This window comes from Saccopteryx bilineata, chromosome 4 (genome assembly GCF_036850765.1).
Source record: "Saccopteryx bilineata isolate mSacBil1 chromosome 4, mSacBil1_pri_phased_curated, whole genome shotgun sequence".
In the NCBI taxonomy this organism is placed as follows: domain Eukaryota; kingdom Metazoa; phylum Chordata; class Mammalia; order Chiroptera; family Emballonuridae; genus Saccopteryx; species Saccopteryx bilineata.
The window spans coordinates 272,110,705-272,130,825 of NC_089493.1; the positions used below are offsets into that span (position 1 = coordinate 272,110,705).

General features: G+C 42.0%; 1 protein-coding gene across 3 annotated transcripts in view; it reads right to left on the bottom strand.

The window, feature by feature from the left end:
* Positions 1-20,121, bottom strand: part of LOC136334441 (S-adenosyl-L-methionine-dependent tRNA 4-demethylwyosine synthase TYW1) — a 201,698-nt gene that overhangs the window by 150,842 nt on the left and 30,735 nt on the right. For all 3 annotated transcript variants that reach the window (XM_066274639.1, XM_066274638.1, XM_066274640.1), the window contains exons 8-9: positions 9,708-9,825; positions 5,657-5,709 (exon numbers count right to left, since the gene is read on the bottom strand). In XM_066274639.1, the coding sequence (XP_066130736.1) occupies positions 5,657-5,709; positions 9,708-9,825 (171 nt within the window). The remainder of the gene's footprint in view (positions 1-5,656; positions 5,710-9,707; positions 9,826-20,121) is intronic.

A 20,121-nucleotide genomic window follows, 5' to 3' on the forward strand; every position in this document is an offset into this window, starting at 1 on the left:
CTATTTCCAATCCATCCTCTATTCCCATTGTCACAAAGGATAGAGTTGCCAAAGTATTGTTACAAATTAGAGACAGAATGCAGATGTCAACAAGATGTGGAATTTCAAGACAGGAGATATATCTTCTGTGACAATATGTCACTACTCCTCCCAAGTCACAACACAGAAATTGTTCCAATTTGACACATAAATGAGACGTCACTCATTTCTAAGTACATCCGACTTTCTCATTTTTCTATTCTGATGGCCTGTAATTTACTGGTTGATAGCCCTACTTCGATTAGTGTTATTTCCCGCTCTCCCTGTTATTATATATATGTCTGGCCTGTTATTAATTCTTGTACAGATTTTTTAAATTTAATTTATTGGGTGACTCTAACATATTTATACAGGTTTCAGGTGCCCAATCGTAACAACACATCTGTGTACACCATATTGTGCGTTCACCCCTCAAGTCAAGTCTTCATCCATCACTATCAGAAAAACTTCTAATTGGTTCATAAACTTCTCTTAAATATAAACTTACCCATTATAATAGCTGATGGTTTCATTATCCCTTCTAATGTAGCAGTGTTTGAGCATTTCTTTTTTTTTTTAATTTTATTTTTTTAATGGGGCGACATCAATAAATCAGGATACATATATTCAAAGATAACAAGTCCAGGTTATCTTGTCTTTCAATTATGTTGCATACCCACCACCCAAAATCAGATTGTCCTCTGTCACCTTCTATCTAGTTTTCTTTGTGCCCCTCCCCCTCCCCCTTTCCCTCTCCCTTTCCCCCCTCCCCCCGTAACCACCACACTCTTATCAATATCTCTTAGTTTCACTTTTATGTCCTACCTACGTATGGAATAATGCAGTTCCTGTTTTTTTCTGATTTACTTATTTCACTTCATATAATGTTATCAAGATCCCACCATTTTGCTGTAAATAATCCGATGTCATCATTTCTTATGGCTGAGTAGTATTCCATAGTGTATATGTTGAGCATTTCATATAGAAAAACAAACTGTTTTAACATAAAGTACTTTCTTTTTTCTCTTTTTACGTTATAGCTAGGGTAGAACACTGATTTTTTTTAAAATTATGTAGGTGAGATTATATTTGTAAAACTGTAAACTTAATCTAGCAATCAATAGTAAAAAGAATATAATAAAATACTGGTTACAAACAGAAGGCATTGAGTCTGAGGGTACTGAAAATCAATGGATTGAAAAAAATATATGGGATGTTAGCAGAGTTACAAAAAAATGACAAGTATGTTAAATGACAGAAGGTGCCAGAAGTGTCATCAGTTGGAATGTTCAGACCCCTAATGATGAACGCAGAGGAATAGGGGTGAAAAAAAGGAAGGAAAGTTTCTAAAATACTCACAGATAATAGCAATGGGCCTAAGGGAAGAGAAGGCACTGGAAGGGTACCGCAGAGAAAGCTGAGACACGATATTCTGCAAACAACAGGTGCTGGGGAAGCGGGTCCTCTGTTGGAGAGGGCTTTCCAGGCAGCCGGAGTACTAAGCAAAGGGCAGCTGATTATGGAGGCACTGCGCTCAGGGCATTCCAGGAGAAAGCATTATATAATGTCCAAAAGTGGAAGCAAACCAAATGTCATCAACTGATGAACGGATAAACAAAATGTGATAAATTCATACATGGAACATTACGAGCCATAAAAAAATGGAAGACTGATATATTCATGAATATATCATAAAAACATTCTGCTAAATGAGAGAAGCCAGACACAAAAGGTCACATATTGTACGGTTCCATGTATACGAAATGTCCAGATTAGGCAAATTTAGACAATAATTAATGGTTCCTTAGAGTTGAAGGGATGATGGAGAATGGAAATTGACTACTGATGGGTCCATAACTTCTTTTAGGAGGGGTCAAAAATGTTCTGAAATTATACTGTGGGCTCTGACCAGTTGGCTCTGAAGATAGAGCATTGGCCTGGGGTGCAGGTGGCCAGGGTTCAATCCCTGGTCAGGGAACACAGGAGAAGCGATCATCTGCTTCTCTTCCCCTTTCTCTCCCCCTTCTCTCTCTCCTTCCCTCTCGCAGCCAGTGGCTCAAGAGGTTCAAGCATTGGCCCAGGCAATGAGGATAGCTCAGCTGGTCCAAGCACTGGCCTCAGGCACAGAGGATAGCTCAGTTGATTGAGTATTGGCCCCTGATGGGGATTGCCAAGTGAGTCTGATCAGGGTGCATCTGGCAGTCTGTCCCTCCATCTGCCCTCCTCTTACTTAAAAAAAAAATTAGATTGTGATAATGGCTGCATAGCCCTGCCAACAGTGTAAAATCCACTGAACTGTATACTTTAAATGGGTGAATTGTATATGTCAATTATATCTCAATAAAGCTATTAAAAATGCCATCTTATTTGTACCCATGGGATTCTCATTTATGGAGGTGATTGAGCAGCAACAACAAAGAAAGAGGAGCAAGGGGAACAGCTAGGCCAGAGCCTTTTGGGGGCTTCCTCTAGAGAGACAAAGCAGAGCAGGGTGAACAATGTAGGACTGGCTAGTATATATAAATCCTGGGGAATGGGCTATAGGGCTCTTTCTAGTTCTCAGGTACCTGGCCCAGGATGATGTAGGCAGGGAAAATACTGGCTGGGTGTGTGAGAGTTAGATGAGAAGGTAGCTAGCTGCTGGCTATAGATTCAGAATTGTTTGGATTGCACAGGAAAGGCAGGCTCAGGGCAAGATTCTTTAGGAATCAGCAAGCCTTGAAAGAGATAGGTTTTCCCCGGGTTTGTAGGGCCCCCAAATGCCAGAGCATCAAGAATACAGGAAAAATAAAATAAAAAACATATAGTTAATATAATTGGCCCTATGAAGAATGGATGCCAAATAGACAAATACAGAATCTAAGAAAACAGAACAAATATATACAATAGAAATTCACAGGCCGATTCTAAAATTTAAATGGAAATGTAAAGGACCTAAAAGAGTGGAAACCATCTCAGAAATAAAAAAACCAAGACAGAGAATTTAAACTGCATGATTTCAGACTTACTACAAAGTTACAGTAATCAAGTCAACATGGTATTGTCACAAGGACAGACAAAACCTCAACAGCACAGAATAGCAGAGAAATCCAGAAACAGGTCTACCAATATCCAAGTGACTGATTGAAATTAGATGGTAAAAGGGAAGTCTTTTACAACAAATGATGCTGAAACACCTGAATATACATACGTGGGGGGGGGGGGGGGCAGGAAGAAATGAATCTTGACCTTTACCTGACAGCATTCAACAAAAATTAATTCAAGATGAATCAAAGACTTAAACATAAAGTTAAAACTATACATGAAGCCTCCAGAATACCCTGAAGTTGGCAAAGATTTCTTAGTATTATAGATAGAAAAGGAGTTCTATAGAAAGTAACCTAACAGGGTGAGCTGACTGATCATAAATTCCTAAATGGGCAGGACATGGTGGGTAGTCACACCGCAGGCGTATAACTTCTTTAGTAAAAGGGTTATCCTTGCCTTAGGAAGCCCTGCCCATTGTTTCTGTGCTCCTGTGTTAACACACCGCTGAAATGCCTCTTTTCAGAACCACCCTCAAGAGAGCACATAATCTCCTTAACTATCTTGTAATCCAATTCCCTGCCTTGTTTTCTCAGACCTTCATGTAATCTTCTTTATATTCCCTCCTTAATTTCAAATGCATCAAAGAAGCTGCGAACTGCCGTTCTGGGAAGCATTTTTGAGTCTCCTATTCCAGGCATATCTTATATGTCTCAAATATGTTTTTATAAAAATTCTCTAAAGTTTAGATATTCTTACATCAACAATATACAAAAAGCACTAACCATAAAAGAAAAAATGATGAATTAGACTTCATTCAGGTTATAAACTTTAAAAGATACCATTAGGAAAGTAAAAAAAAAAAAAAGAAACCACAGACAAGGAGAAAATATTCACAACGACATCAGGTAAAAGATTCATATCCACAATATATAAAGAACTCCTACAAACCAATAATATAGTCAAAGAACCCAATTTGAGCAAAAGATCTAAATCAGGGGTTCCCAAACCTTTTACACAGGGGGCCAAGTTCACTGTCCCTCAGACCGTTGGAGGGCTGGACTATAAAAAAACCTATGGCCCTGGCCGGTTGGCTCAGCGGTAGAGCGTCGGCCTAGCATGCGGAGGACCCGGGTTCGATTCCCGGCCAGGGCACATAGGAGAAGCGCCCATTTGCTTCTCCACCCCTCCACCGCGCCTTCCTCTCTGTCTCTCTCCTCCCCTCCCGCAGCCAAGGCTCCATGGGAGCAAAGATGGCCCGGGCGCTGGGGATGGCTCTGTGGCCTCTGCCCCAAGTGCTAGAGTGGTTCTGGTCGCAACATGGCGACGCCCAGGATGGTCGCAACATGGGCAGAGCATCGCCCCCTGGTGGGCAGGGCGTGCCCCCTGGTGGGCAGGGCGTGCCAGGTGGATCCCGGTCGGGAGCATGCGGGAGTCTGTCTGACTGTCTCTCCCTGTTTCCAGCTTCAGAAAAAAAAAAAAAATGAAAAAAATGAAGAAAAAAAAAAAACAAAAAACCTATGAACAAATCCCTATGCACACTGCACATATCTTATTTTAAAGTAAAAAAAACAAAACGGGAACAAATACAATATTTAAAATAAAGAACAAGTAAATTTAAATCAACAAACTGACCAGTATTTCAATGGGAACTATGCTCCTCTCACTGACAACCAATGAAAGAGGTGCCCCTTCCGGAAATGCAGAGGGGGCTGGATAAATGGCCTCGGGGGTCCGTAGTTTGGGGACCCCTGATCTAAATAGACACTTCACAAATATGAATGACCAATATGCACATGAAAAAGTGCTCCTCATCATCAGCAGTCATCAGCAAGTGCAAATTAAAACTCCAATGCTACCACTTCACATTCACCAGAATGGCTCAAATGGAAAAGATCTGCGATACCACGTGATGAGGAGAATATATAACGACTGGAACTTTCATAAATTGTTGGTACAAGTATAAAATAGTACAACCACACTGGAAACAGACTGGAAGTTTCTTATAAAGTTAAATATATATATATCTAGTAATTCCACTCCTAAGTATGTACCCAAGGAAATAAAATATGCATTCACAATAAAGCATTGTACAAGAATGCTTATAGCAGTTTTATTCATTAATAGCCAAAAACTAAAAAACAACCTAAATGTCTATCAACACATTGAACACTGTGGTATACTACTGAATACTACTTATCAATAAACAGGAATGAACTACTGATACACACAACATGAAGGAAGCTAAGAAAGATTATGTTGAGTTTAAAAAGCCACTTGCAAAAACTACGCATTATATAATTCTATTCATATGAAATTCTAGAAGAGGCAAAATTAAATTACAATGAGCAACTCAAACAACAGTTTCCTGGCTGTAAGGGGGGGGGGGGTACTGACTAGAAATAAGCACAAGTAAACTTATGAGGTGAGAAACATAGTCTATATCCTAACTGGAGTAGTGGGTTAGGGTTTTCAACATCCATGAAAATTTACTGAACTCACTTAACAAATTCATTCAAAATCATTACATGTTATTAGATGTTAATAATACCTTTAAATGGTAAAATTCATAGACTGCATATAATAGCCACACAAAAGTACATAAAAACAATACCTTTGTCCACCTGCACAGCTTTACCCCAGAATGGCTCCCAATCAGCTGATAACCTAAATGGAAAACATAGAACACAAAATTGAATTGATTCACAGCTTCATTTCAAAAGATGATTATAAAACAAGCAAAATCATTTTACTTTGCCTCAATAATGGTAGACAACATTTAAAGCTTAATTCACCAGGATAAAACAATTTAAAATGTGTATGCATCTAATAACATGCACTCAAAATACAAAAAGAAACAATAGGATAATCCAAAATCATAGAGAGAGATTTTCACATCTCTCTGTATCTAATGAATCTTATTGAGCAAACTCAGTCAAGATCAAAGATCTGAGCAACACAGTAAACTTAAGTACACAGCACTGCATTCAACAACTATAGAAATTTTGCTTTTCAAGGAAACCAGAAACATTTATAAAAATGAACCATATGCTGGGCCATGAAGTAAAATTAAATAGCAATATATTTCAAATGAAGAATCAGGGAGGCAACAGGAGATTAAAATAAAGAAATATTGCCCAAAAAAGTGGAAAAGTCCAATTCTAGGACCTATAACCTAACATGAATTCTCGGCCCCACTCTACAATCTATCATTTAACATTCCTGAGCCACATAAGACATGGAAAAGCATGGAAAAGCCATGGCAAAATAATCATATTTCCTTTTTGAACAAACTAGTAGAGCAAACAAGTAGAACATTATGATTTTAGAAAACATTTAAGAAAGCTTCTCACGAGACTTCAAATAATCATGAGTCTCTTACACATAAAGGCTCTGACTTGCAGACAAATGAGGCGAGTGGAGAACTTACAGTCTAAATGACAGCCCGTGGCTCAGTGGCTGGTCCACAGTGTGATGATTAATGAAGCAATGTCAGTTTGGATTACAAGTCTCTAGTGGCAATATTACAGAACTTTGTCTTTTATCTTCTCCCACATTAATGTAAACACCCTGAATATAAATAAACAAAGCACTTATCTAGCTGAAGATGAAACTGAGCCCAAATGATAACCAATCTCAGACAGAGAATAAACATTAAAAGATTCCCAGAGAAAATTCTAGTTATTCATTTGGATTCTTACGATATGTGTTGTTCATATCACTAGCTCTTTATATCATTCTTTCCCAAGCTACACGGAGCTCTACACCCTTTTGCATTTAGGTAGGCATGGAAACAACTGCCCAGCGCAGAAAGGAGAACCTGTGGCTGGCCACAGAGCCCAGAGAAGCCACCAGGACGCAGTGGCTGAAAATCCAGCACAGAATTCTGCTTCTAAACCAGATGGAATAACAGATGATATATTCTCCCATCTGAAATACCAAAACATGGATAAAATATATAAAACTGTTAAGAAACATCAGGCAACAAAGAATGGTGATCCCAGAGAGATGGGAACCCAACAAGGTGAACCTCACCATTATTCAAGCCTACCACCTTAAAAGTCTCCAGGCCCTGCAACAGGGAGGCAACCCACATAAAGCTCAGTGCTCTCCCTTCGTTGAGGACGATGGAAGTGAGAGTATGAGAAGCCCACATGACTACAGTTGGCAGGACTGAGTACCTGAGAGACAAAAGCTACACAGAGATTGAATTCAAGGCACTGCAGAGCCTGACCAGGAAGTGGCACAGAGGATAGAGCATCATCCTGAGATGAAGAGGACCCAGGTTCAAAACCCCAAGGTCACCGGCTTGAGCATAAGCTCATCCGACTTGAGCACTAGCTCATCAGCTTGAGAGTGGGATCATAGACATAACCCCATGGTCACTGGCTTAAACCCAAAGATGACTGGCTTGAAGCCCAGGGTGTCACTGGCTTGAGCAAGGGGTCACTGGCTCAGCTGGAGTCCCCCAGTCAAGGCACAATGAGAAAGCAATTGAACAACTAAGGTGCCACAACAAAGAACTGATGCTTATCTCTCTCCCTTCCTATCTGTCTGTCCCTGTCTGTCCCACTCTCTCCCTCTCTCTCACTAAAAAAAAGAGTCTGCAGAGGACTCCTACAAGGATGTGCCTGAGTACTGCTTAGTGCTTATGTGAAAGAAAAACTATTCCAGAGTGGAAAGAACCATCAGGCAGGATTAGAGGTACGCCTGGTGCTCACAGCCAGCTAAGACCTGTGCCTGTTCCTGCCAGCCAGACAGGACACCTCAAGATTCTGCATTGGGCAGAGTACACAGATGTATTTTGGCTCAAGAGCAAGAAACAATTAGCTGTATACTGAGCTGGACCTGGTCTCACCTAATAAATCATAAGAGATTAAAAGGCTCAAAACTGTTTCCAAGTAACTTATCTTAGTCCCAGAACAAAGCTCAGGAATGTTTATAGAAATACAAAAATATCTAGCCCCCAATAAGTTAAATTAGATCTAGTGTCCAAAGATTACCAAGCATGTAAACAGATAGCAAAACATGACCAATAATGAGGAAAATAATCTAGCAACAAAAACTAACCCAGAAATGACCCTCTCACTAAAAATAAATAAATAAATAAATAAATAAACTAACTAAAAGGCAGAAAAACAGGAAAAAGAAAAGCAAAGAACACATGAGACAAACAGAAAATAGAGTGATATGATACTTACCATAAAATCACTTAGTCTGAATACCCTAATTAAAAGACTTGCAATATGCTTTATATATAATAATGTTTATATGTAGTATTTATAGGCTTTTTTATAATATATGTAAAGTTTGTATAGTCTTATCTGTCTCCTCTAACAGGCTGACAGTTCCTTGTAGGAAATACTGTATTATGTTTCTCTGCATTGCCATAACTGCCACATAAAAGGTTCTCAATAAACACAGAAAGAGGATCTCACTGGTTGTGGCAGAGTGGGTAGAAAATTGACTTGGGACACTGAGGTCCCAAGTTTGAAACCCTAAGGTCACCAGCTTGAGCACAGGATCTCCAGGTTGAGCATGAGATCATAGACATGAGCCCGTGGTCGCTGGTTTGAAACCCAAAGTCACTGGTTGAACAAGGGGTCACTGGCTTGGTTGGAGCCCCCAGGTCAGGGCATGTATGAGAAGCAATAATGAACATAATGGTGCCGTAACTGCGAGCTGATGTTTCTCATCTATCTCTCTTCTTGTCTGTCTCTCTCTCTCTCTTGCTTAAAAAAAATGTAGAAGGAGGGAGGGAAGAAAGAAAGAAGTCAGCCTGACTCCCAATTTTCCTCTTTCTTCTATAGAAAATCAATATTATGTATACATTCAATTACAGCCTCCTTAAAAAGGTATAACCACAAAAATCCAGACATACTTCTAGCTAAAACACTTCTAATTAACCCAGGGCAATATCAATTTAAGGGTTTTTTTCTGAATTTAATAATTTTCCCTTGGCCCTGGCCAGTTAGCTCAGCAGTGAAGTGTCAGCCTGGTGTGTGGAAGTCTCAGGTTTGATTCCCGGTCAGGGCACACAGGAGAAGTGACCATCTGCTTCTCCACCCTCTGCCCATCTAGCTCTCTCTTTCTCTCTCCCCCTCCCACAGCCATGGCTCAAATGGTTCTAGCAAAGTTGGCCCCAGACGCTGAGGATGGCTCCACAGTCTCACCTCAGGTACTAAATTGGTTCGGTTGGCAAAGCAACAAAGCAGCGGCCCAGACTGGCAGAGCATCACCTGGTAGAGGCTTGCCAGGTGGATCCTGTTGAGGCGCATGCGGGAATCTGTCTCTGCCTCCCCACCTCTCACTTAATAAAAATTTTTTAAAAAGGTAAAAATAAAAAATAATTTTCCCTTAATAAGCATGATTTGTAAAGGGTCAGTGATGATATCTTTCTTCTACATATCTGAGTCACACAGACACTAACGTCCCAATAAATCAAGCAAAGAGGAACTTGCTGGCCCAGGCGGCCAACACACAAGTGATCCGAGACAGCATCTCCTTAGCCAGCTACAACTGGCGCACTGAACAGAGAGGGGGCTAGAAAAGGACTTCACTACCTACTTTCCCCTTGGCAATCCCTACTTTATGTTTCCGCTTTTAGGTATTACATTAGAATTCTTAAGAGCGTAATTATTATAACAAGTCCTAAGGGTTTTCACCTTGTTTAGTAAGGGCTTCTCGGAGAGCAGGAGTTATCATAGCTCTTCTTTCGCTGGCTTCGTTCTTCAGTGTGCTCCTGAACAAACCAGTTTTCTCTGCCTGCTGCTCCTTTACTCTCTGTATGAAAAAAAAAAAAGAATGAAAGCCAGAAATGGCAATGTGCAATGAAAACAACAGCACAACAATCAGGCACATGCAGCATAAATAAAAAGGTTCATCACGAACCATGGCTCACAACCTTGTTCTCTCTGAAGTGATCACATTTCCAGTCAGACAATGATCTAAAAACAAGCCAGTCTTTTTTTCCCCCAAAAAAAAGTATAGTCAAACATAACCCTAAAATATAAATTAATAATCATGTATCTATATGTCAAATATTTTATTTAGCACACTACAAACAGCTGCATAACTTCAGCAAGTTATTTCTCTGAATTTTAATTTGCTCACCTCAAAAAAGGGGGAAAGCAGTATCTATGGAGCAGGAATGTATTAAAATGAAATAAAATCACCTGGCACAATGCCTGATACATAACAGAGTTCAATAAATTATAGCTACTACAGGTATTGTATCTGCAAACCCAAATATAAGTCAAAAAAGTACTCTCAGCTGCCCAGACAACAAGCTGCTCAGAGACCAAGTTACTCCACCACCTCCACCTGCTGCCCTCAATGGCTAGCTTGGCAAGATCCTGTGAGGAAAATCTGTCCTCTGTGATAGAAATAAATCTGAAGGATAGAACTGATTGTATTTCCTTTGGACTTTGACCACTAGAATATCACGCAGAACACCTCTGATCATGGTATATGGTCTTGTATCATGCCTGTCTTGTAGTTTCTGTAAGTGGCTTCATATTACAAAATAACCTTCATTCACCTTTTGCACTGATTTCTTCCTCTATCTTTTTTTGTTTGTTTGTTTTAACAGAGACAGAGAGAGTCAGAGAGGACAGACAGACAGGAAGGGAGAGATATGAGAAGTATCAATTCTTCACTGCAGCACTTTAGTTGTCCATTGATAGCTTTCTCATATGTGCCTTGACCACGGGTTGCCAGCCAAGCCAGTATCCCCTTGCTCAAGCCAGTGATCTTTGGGCTCAAGCCAGCAATCATGGGATCATGTCTATGATCCCATACTCAAGCAGCAACCCCTCACTCAAGCTGGTGAGCCCACGCTCAAGCTGGTGACCTCGGGGTTTTGAACCTCGGTTCTCTGCGTCCCACTCCAATGCTCTAACCACTGCACCACCGCCTGATCAGGCTCTTCCTCTATTTTTTTTTATATGACTTTTTTTTAAGTTTTTTTGTTTTTGCTTTTTTTTTTACAGAGACAGAGAGAGGGATAGACAGGGACAGACAGACAGGAATGGAGAGATGAGAAGTATCAATCATTAGTTTTTCATTGCGCATTGCGGCACCTTAGTTGTTCATTGATTGCTTTCTCATATGTGCCTTGACTGTGGGCCTTCAGCAGACCAAGTAAACCCTTGCTTAAGCCAACGACCTTGGGTCCAAGCTGGTGAGCTTTGCTCAAACCAGATGAGCCCGCACTCAAGCTGGTGACCTCGGGGTCTCAAACCTGGGTCCTCCACATCCCAGTCCGATGCTCTATCCACTGCACCACCGCTTGGTCAGGCTCTTCCTGTATTTTTAAACTTATTATATGTGTGTATATATATAATATAAATATGTATTTAAGTTATCTCAATGTCTTTTTGAAGATGGTAGAGGGCTAATTAATATTTTCAAAACAACACACAAAGTCTATGCTACACTTTAGAGCAGGGGTCGGGAACCTATGGCTCGCGAGCCAGATGTGGCTCTTTTGATGGCTGCATCTGGCTCGCAGACAAATCTTTAATAAAAAAAAATAATAACGTTAAAAATATAAAACATTCTCATGTATTACAATCCATTCATTTCCTACCGCTCATGTTCATGGTTGTGGGTGGCTGGAGCCAATCACAGCTGTCCTCCGGGACAACATCAAATTTTTATTGAATAATGCGTAACATACACGGGTCGTTGTATGGCTCTCATGGAATTATATTTTAAAATATGTGGCGTTCATGGCTCTCTCAGCCAAAAAGTTTCCTGACCCCTGCTTTAGAGGAAACATTCAGCAAATCTGACAAAGAGCTGCAGAAATTCAAAATAATTCACCTTGGCAGCAGCCCTACCAGCAAGTCCTAGACCAGCGGTTCTCAATCTGTGGGTCGCGACCCCGGCGGGGGTCGAACGACCAAAACACAGGGGTCGCCTAAAGCCATCGGAAAATTCCCACAGGTTGAAAACCGCTGCCCTAGCCTGCCCTCAGTGCATGACTCCATTTCCAATGTCCAGCCCCCAGTGGATCAGTGAGCAGACTCACAGTAGCATCCTTTCTACCTAAAAATGAAAACGCCTCACAAAGGAGATGATGTCTGAGATCTGCATCAAACTAACACAGAAGGGAAGACGGTCTATCTTTGACGCTGGGCTGTAAGTAACTGAGATTCGCTATATCATTCTGTCTACTTGTGTGAAGATTCAGTGTTCTCTATAAATAAAATGTAAAACAGACTAAATATTTTTTTAAATAGAAAAAGATAAAGCAATGAAACTCAGAGTTAACTTCTTTCGCATCTCTTTGTCTTTAACAACCTGCTCTGAAATAGGAAGTCAGTAAAAAAGCTCTTCAGAGAGTCAAATGTACCAAATGAGAAATAAAATCCCTGTTATTTCTATCTGTCCTAAAGGTCAGCATTCCAAAGTACTAAATATAATCAAAATGCAAAATTAATGAACAATTTGGCTTCTGTTAGTAGAATCTTCAACTGCACATTTTCAGATGGAACAGAAAAACCTTATAAATAAACATCAATCATTTGTTCTTATCTATTATAAAATCAGTTTGATGCTGGGCATTTTTAATAAATTAAAAGGCTCCAGTTATTATTTTAAGATTTTTTTTTTAAAAGAATCCTTTGGCTTTTTTAGAAGTCCATTACAGACCTAAAAACCAAAGAAATATGCTGAAAAGGAAGTCTGGTGGTGGAGCAAAATGAACCAACCTTGACCTTGACCACATTTAAAGGTCTCTGAAGTAATTCCTTAGCAAGTTACTGTAAGTCCCTACTAACGATGCAGGAATTGAGAGGTGGCAGTATTTACTCTTGAAAGCCACTGTCACCACAAAACCTCATCCGCTTATTTCCTTACCACAAAGGCCACATAAACCCAGAATTGCACCCAGCCCGTGACACTGGCCTCTGACCACTGTGCTCAGAATTCTACAGACACCTCTTCTAGTTAAAAGAAAATAAAAAACTGTTGACCACTATGAAATGAAAATACTCTCCAAAGAACAGTGATGGAACATTGTCCATGTCCCATCACTACAGAAAGTGTCTACTATAAAATACGAGTGTAGTTACTCCAGATTCAATAATTTAGACACAAAGTTTATATGAAAAGAGATCAGAGGTTATGATAAAAAGTCTTGAGCATTCAGGACAAACAACATTTTTCATTCTTTGCCTCTATGGCAGTTCAGTCCTATCTTCATAAGCAGCAGCAACTTCATTTCTAAAAAGAAATACAATGCTTCATACACTCCAAAGGACATGCAAAGCACCATTCAAATTCTAATTCTAATCTCCTGGCTACAGAAATTGTTCAGTTTGCCTAGAATATAACAATATAACAACTATATAGGACCTATGTATCTTTTATAGCTCTTACGTAGCCTAAGCAGAAATAAATGAAAATCCCAGAATTGGTCAACCTTTCCTCCTCTCTCTTCTATCTACAACATTTAACAAGGTTTTAATTCCCAGCCTATTGGTTCTCCTCATCTGCAATGCCACTGCTTTTGCCCAAAGCCTTGGTTTCTTCTAAAGGACAACTTCAACAGCCAAACTACATATGGTCTGCCTGTCTCCAGCCTCTACTTGTACCCCTTCCCCACCTCCTGAACCCATCACATTTGCCTTGAAAGAAAACACTCCTCCCAACCAGCTGCTGTTTCTCAACATGCAAAAGAAAACCCGATTATAAACTAACTTCCTGAGCAATGTCTATAAATGAAAAGTTCTTTATAAACAGAATAGACTACATGAATCTTATGTAATAATGGGAGCAAAGAGTGGTACTAACTTTCTTTAAAAAAAAAAATTATACAGTATTACCTAGTGCATTTTCACACTGTTCCCAGAAACCAGAGTACTACCCAAAATTGCCTAGGATGGAAACAAGGCAAAAAAGTGCTTTGTTAAAAATCATAAGATAAAATGCCACCTACCCTGGACAAGAACAAATAGGTATTTTGCAAGAAACAGGCTTTTCATTACCAAAGCATACATTTCTTCTGGGGGGAAAAGAAAGTGTCTCCGTTTGTTTAAATGTTTATTTACGTACTGTATTGACCCTTGTTTACTGTCAGGCGATTCCCTTCCTTACCAGTTCAGGCAGAAGACATGCATACAGAATCTCTAGGTCAGTGGTTCTCAACCTGTGGGTCGCGACCCCAGCGGGGGTCGAACGACCGAAACACAGGGGTCGCCTAAAGCCATCGGAAAATACATATTTCTGATGGCTTTAGCCGCTGAGAAGCCATGCTACCGCGTGCAGCAGCGCTATTCAGCTTGAATGCACACCATTATGGACGTGCGTTCTAAACTGAATGCCTGCGGTCATGCGCAGACGTGATTGCATCATCCGTCCGAGGCCTAAGCGGCGGGGGAGGTGGGGGGGAACGCTCCACAGTCCATAGCAGCGCATTACGTGTGTCGGCGCTTGCTGACGTCATCACTGGCGGGTGGGTGCAGCAAGCGCTGGAGGACAGAAGCCTAGGAGGCGGAGAGGCAAGAGGCGGAGAGCCAAGACAGCCTGTGAGACAGCCGGCTGGAGTAAAAAAGGTTAATAATGTAAAAACAGTACACACACCATACACACAATACTGTGTAAGTGTAAGCTGCTTTGTGTGTAATCATTACACAGTACACAAAGCAGCTTACACTTAGACAAAGCACCATACATTTACACAGTGTGAACTACATCGGTCTTATACTATAAGAGACCACTATAAGATGTAGTTCACATTGTTCCCCAATGTATAATTATCTCCCATATCTCCCACTATTTTCCCATATTCTGAATGAGGAAACTGCTGAAATCAGCGGTTTCCAGCATTGAATCCGTCTCCTATTGATTTCATTGGGAGTGCGGCGGATTTTGTGGAAGAAAGCTCCCGAGAATCTCGGGTTACCACACAATCCACCGCAGCCTCCTTTTGATTTCAGTAAGAGGCGGAGAAATGACAGTTCCCGACACATTTCTTCCTCTCCTATTCAAGTCAATGGGAGGCCGCAGCAGATTCTGCTCAAATATAGAGCATGTTGCTTATTTTTTTCCACGCTAGAACTTTTCCTAGAGCAGAAAAATTCCAAAGGTGGAATCCGCCACCCCCAATAGACTGAAAGAGGCCTCACACTGAGGAATCTGCTGTGCGGATTCTGCAGTGTAAAAGATCTGCCTCCTATAGAGTCTATTGGGGGTGGCGGATTCCACCTTTGGAATTTTTCTGCTCTAGGAAAAGTTCTAGCGTGGAAAAAAATAAGCAACATGCTCTATATTTGAGCAGAATCTGCTGCGGCCTCCCATTGACTTGAATAGGAGAGGAAGAAATGTGTCGGAACTGCATTTCTGCCGTACAGGGGATCTCTCTTCTGCGGAATCCACAGGTCTCCCACTGAAGTAAATGAGATGTGGATTCCACCGCAGAAACCGCTGCTTTATAGTGTGAAAGAGCTCTGAAAGATACCATGCTGTGCAGACACTGCAGTGTATCCTATGACGTAGTTCACACTGTTCTATATGGAAAACTTGCCACTAATCTGGAAAAAACAGATCCATTAGTTAAGCAGCTATTTACAGAATGGTAGCCCCAATACACTAGGTAAGGAGGTCCATTAGTAATAAATATTTCTCAATATATAATTATTGTTTTTGTGATTAGTCACTATGTTTAAATTATGTTTGATTTGTAGCAATGAGAATACATAATGCATATCAGGTATTTACATTCCGAATCATAACTGTAGCAAAATTACAGTTATGAAGTAGCCACCAAAATTATTTTTTGGTTTGGGGTCACCGCAACATGAGGAACTGTATTGCGGGGTCACGGCATTAGAAAGGTTGAGAACCACTGCTCTAGGTCGTTTTTCTATAGTCAGCCTATCTAGGCCTGGAGTCATGCCAGCACAGGGTGAGCATGCAGTACAGGTTGGCCAAATAAATTCTTAAATGCCTCAAAACCACCGAGAGCTATTTCTAGCTCTAGAAAAACAGATCTCCCTTCTTTCAGTTACTCACTCTAGATCTCGCAACTTTCAATATCAAAAAAATCTTCTCATGCCCTGGCCGGTTGGCTCAGCGGTACAGCGTCGGCCTAGCGTGTGGAGGACCCAGGTTCGATTCCCGGCCAGGGCACACAGGAGAAGCGCCCATTTGCTTCTCCACCCCTCCGCCGTGCCTTCCTCTTTGTCTCTCTCTTCCCCTCCCACAGCCAAGGCTCCATTGGAGCAAAGATGGCCCGGGCACTAGGGATGGCTCTGTGGCCACTGCCCCAGGCGCTAGAGTGGCTCTGGTCGCAGCATGGTGACGCCCAGGATGGGCAGAGCATCGCCCCCTGGTGGGCAGAGCATCGCCCCCTGGTGGGCGTGCCGGGTGGATCCCGGTCGGGCGCATGCGGGAGTCTGTCTGACTGTCTCTCCCTGTTTCCAGCTTCAGAAAAATGTAAAAAAAAAAAAAAAAAAAATCTTCTCCAGGTGTATACCACTCACTTGTCAGAGCTGGGGCTTTTGTTTGTTTTTTGTTTTTTTTGTGACAGAGACAGAGAGATAGACAGAAAGATGAACAGACAGGGACAGACAGACAGGAAGGGAGATAAGAAGCATCAGTTCTTCATCAGTGGCTCCTCAGTTGTTCATTCATTGATTTCTCATATGTGCCTTGGGGAGGGGCACAGCACAGCGAGTGACCCCTTGCTCAAGCCAGCGACCTTGGGCTCAAGCCAGCGACCATGGGGTCACGTCTATGATCCTGTGCTCAAGCCAGCGACCCCACCCACAATCAAGCTGGATGAGCCTGTGCTCAAGCTGCAGACCTCGGGGTCTAGAACTTGGGTCCTCCGCATCCGAGTCCGATGCTCTATCCACTGTGCCACCGCCTGGTCAGGCCAGAGCTCAGTTTTAAAATAACCAGTTTTCAACATGACTCAAAGCTTTTTGTGTATCCTAAGTTTTAAGGAAGTTTTGTGAACATTTTGAAAACCAAACTAAGCAGGTGTGTCAAGAGCTTTAAACTGGTTTTCCTCTGACCCAGTGGTTCTGTTTTGAGAACCTGAGCAAAGGAATTCACTGTTCCTTCACAGGCCATGGGTAAACAGGCTGACTTAAAGGCAGTGTCTTGTTGTTGAAGGGATGTCACCTTCTGTGTCTGTGTGAATTAAACACTGGAAACCTTAAAAATAATTAGGAAAGGAGAACTAGCTCCATGTAATTCCACTGCAGTACTCTGCAACTTTATAACCGGAATTGGACACACGGAAATCCTTTTGTAAATGGAAATGTTTCTCTGGTGAGTAATTACCAAGCAGTCACCATTTATTGCCAATACTAATGATACTGATATCACTGTTTGTTTGCCTAAGCAGACATGCTGTGGGGAGTGTTTAGCAATATTTACTTACTGCAGGGGGAAAAAGCAATCCCTTTACATTTACAACTCATAACAGGAGAGGAAACAGAAAATAAACAACCTAAGAATCCTCAGGCCTTCCTGACTCATTGTTCTCCACCCAAACTCTCTAACTTCCCTTCCGGGAACCACTTCTCCCCTGGGAGGCAGCAAAGCGGCAGGAAACAAAAAGATGGAGTCTAGGCTTGATCCCCACCACCTACCAGCCTGCTGTCTGACTTTGAACAAATTGCTATACTTCTCTAAGCCTGTTTCTTACCCTGTGAAACAGTAAAGGGAAGATGGTAACAGTACGGATATCAGGGTTATTATGAGGATTGAATAAAATAACCTACTGTGCACTCTAATTTCTCCTAATACTCTGAACGTACACAACCGGAACACCCTCTCTCTCCACACACCCACCCACTCATGTATTCAATAAAATGAATGTATTGTTCCCATTGCCTTTATTTACTTACTTTTCGGTGAGAGGAGGGGAGACAGTGAGGCAGACTCCCCTATGTGCTCTGACCAGGATCCCCTCAGCAACACCGTCTGGGGCCAATGCTCCAGTACTCGGCTTTTCGGTGAGAGGAGGGGAGACAGTGAGGCAGAGCCCCCCCCCCCAGCTCTGACCAGGGTCCACCCAGCAACACCGTCTGGGGCCAATGCTCCAGTACTGGGCTTTTTTGGCGCCTGAGTCTGATGCACTTGGACTAATGGAGTTATCTTTAGTGCTCAGGGCCATGCTCAAACCAACTGAGCCACTAGCTATGGGAGGGGAAGAGGGAGAGAAGGAGAGGGATGGGGGAGACAAGTAGATGGTTGCTTCTCCTATGTGCCCTGAAAATCAAACCCGGGCCATCCATACACCAGGCCGACAGTCTGTCACTGAGCCACTGGCCAGGGCCCCCACTGCCTTTAGGACAAAGCTCACACTCCTGTGAAAGAGCATGGAAAGATCTCCAGAATCCTGCCCTTCCTTTCTCTGTTCGACCTCTCCACACATCCCCACCCCTACACATACAAAACGGCTCGGAATTCCCCAAAACACCATTCCCTCTGCATCTATCTTCCTAACTCTCCAATGTTTCAAACTCTAGCTCTCTTGTTCCTGAACTCCTAACCTTCAAATTCTGTTCAGCCTTAGAATTTGTGTCGTAGACCTTGTTACTGAGGAAGAGGGGTAGAACATCATGGTGGTATACTAGTTGAACCAAACCTAGCCAATTTGAAGATATCTTATACAATAATAGTTAGTAGTTATCAAGTACATACTATGTGACAGGCAAGAAAATAAAGGCTTTGGATAGATAAACTTGTTTAATTTTGTGGACACAGAGAAAAAAGATGCGTAACAAGAAGGGCTCCTGGTGGCTAAATGGGCTCAAATTTAAAAGCAGAGCCTAGCAGTAGTTTCTAAACAAGGGCCTCTCATGCAAGCCACACTTTGGGGAGAAGCCTGCACTAAGCTGCCTGACTTCTGCACCAAACTGCCTACCTGCACTGTGTTCCTGCAATCTGAGCCAAATGTTATATTAAAAAAAATCAGCCTGACCAGGCAGTGGCGCAGTGGATTGAGCGTCGGACTGGGATGTGGAGGACCCAGGTTCAAGACCCCGAGGTCGCCAGCTTGAGCACGGGCTCAGCTTGAGCAAAGCTCACCAACTTAGACCCAAGGTCACTGGCTCAAGCAATGGGTTACTCAGTCTGTTGAAGGCCCGCGGTCAAGGCAGATGTGAGAAAGCAATCAATGAACAGCTAAGGTGTTGCAACGCACAACGAAAAACTAATGATTGATGCTTCTCATCTCTCCATTCCTGTCTGTATGTCCCTGTCTATCCCTCTCTCTGACTCTGTAAAAAAAAAAAAGAAAAAAGAAAATCATATTTCAACCAATAAGACTTAGACTTCCCCTATCCAATCAGAGTCATGCAGCTATATCCTCATTAGCATCTTCACTGACCAATCAGGAAGGTGCTTTTTAGACCAATCAAACTATAAGAATTTGTAGTCCTCATTTGCAAGAGCAAAGACCAATTGGAACTGACCCTCTACATAGGTCACACATAGGACAGCTCCCCTCTGGTTCAGGGAACTGTACTTTCCCTTTTCATCCAAGACTAAAGACTGTCTTTCCCCACTGAGCTGAAAAACCAATCCAAAGACATCTTACAGGGCCAGAGCGGGGCAGACCAAGGCAGAGCAGAACAGACTAGAGTGACATGGAGCAGAGCAGAGCAGGCAGAGTGGGGCAGAGAGAGGCCTCACCTAAGGGCCGCCTCACCTAAGGGCCGCCTCACAGTGGCGCTGTTTGCTCTGAATAAAGTTTCCTTCTTCACCACACCCCAAAGTGGGGATTCCTGTAGGCACTGAATTGCCACCAATGACCATAGCTCAACAACCTTCAAAATAACTTTAAGAGGCAGTTGCTGTTATCATCTCCCACTTTAGAGATGCAAAAACTGAAGCAGAGAAAATGAAATGACTTGCCAACAGACACACAAGCTGAGACAGTGTGACTCCATTCAAGTTAGTATTATTCAAAAGAGGTCTTAGAATAGGAGTGCTTTGGCCCAACTTTAGAGCCCGTGCTCTTAAGTACTGGAGCTTCCTCTACAGTAAAAACTCAAGCAATTTAGTGTGATGCATAATGATGATCAGGCAGAAAGCAGCTCAGGAGTATGTGTG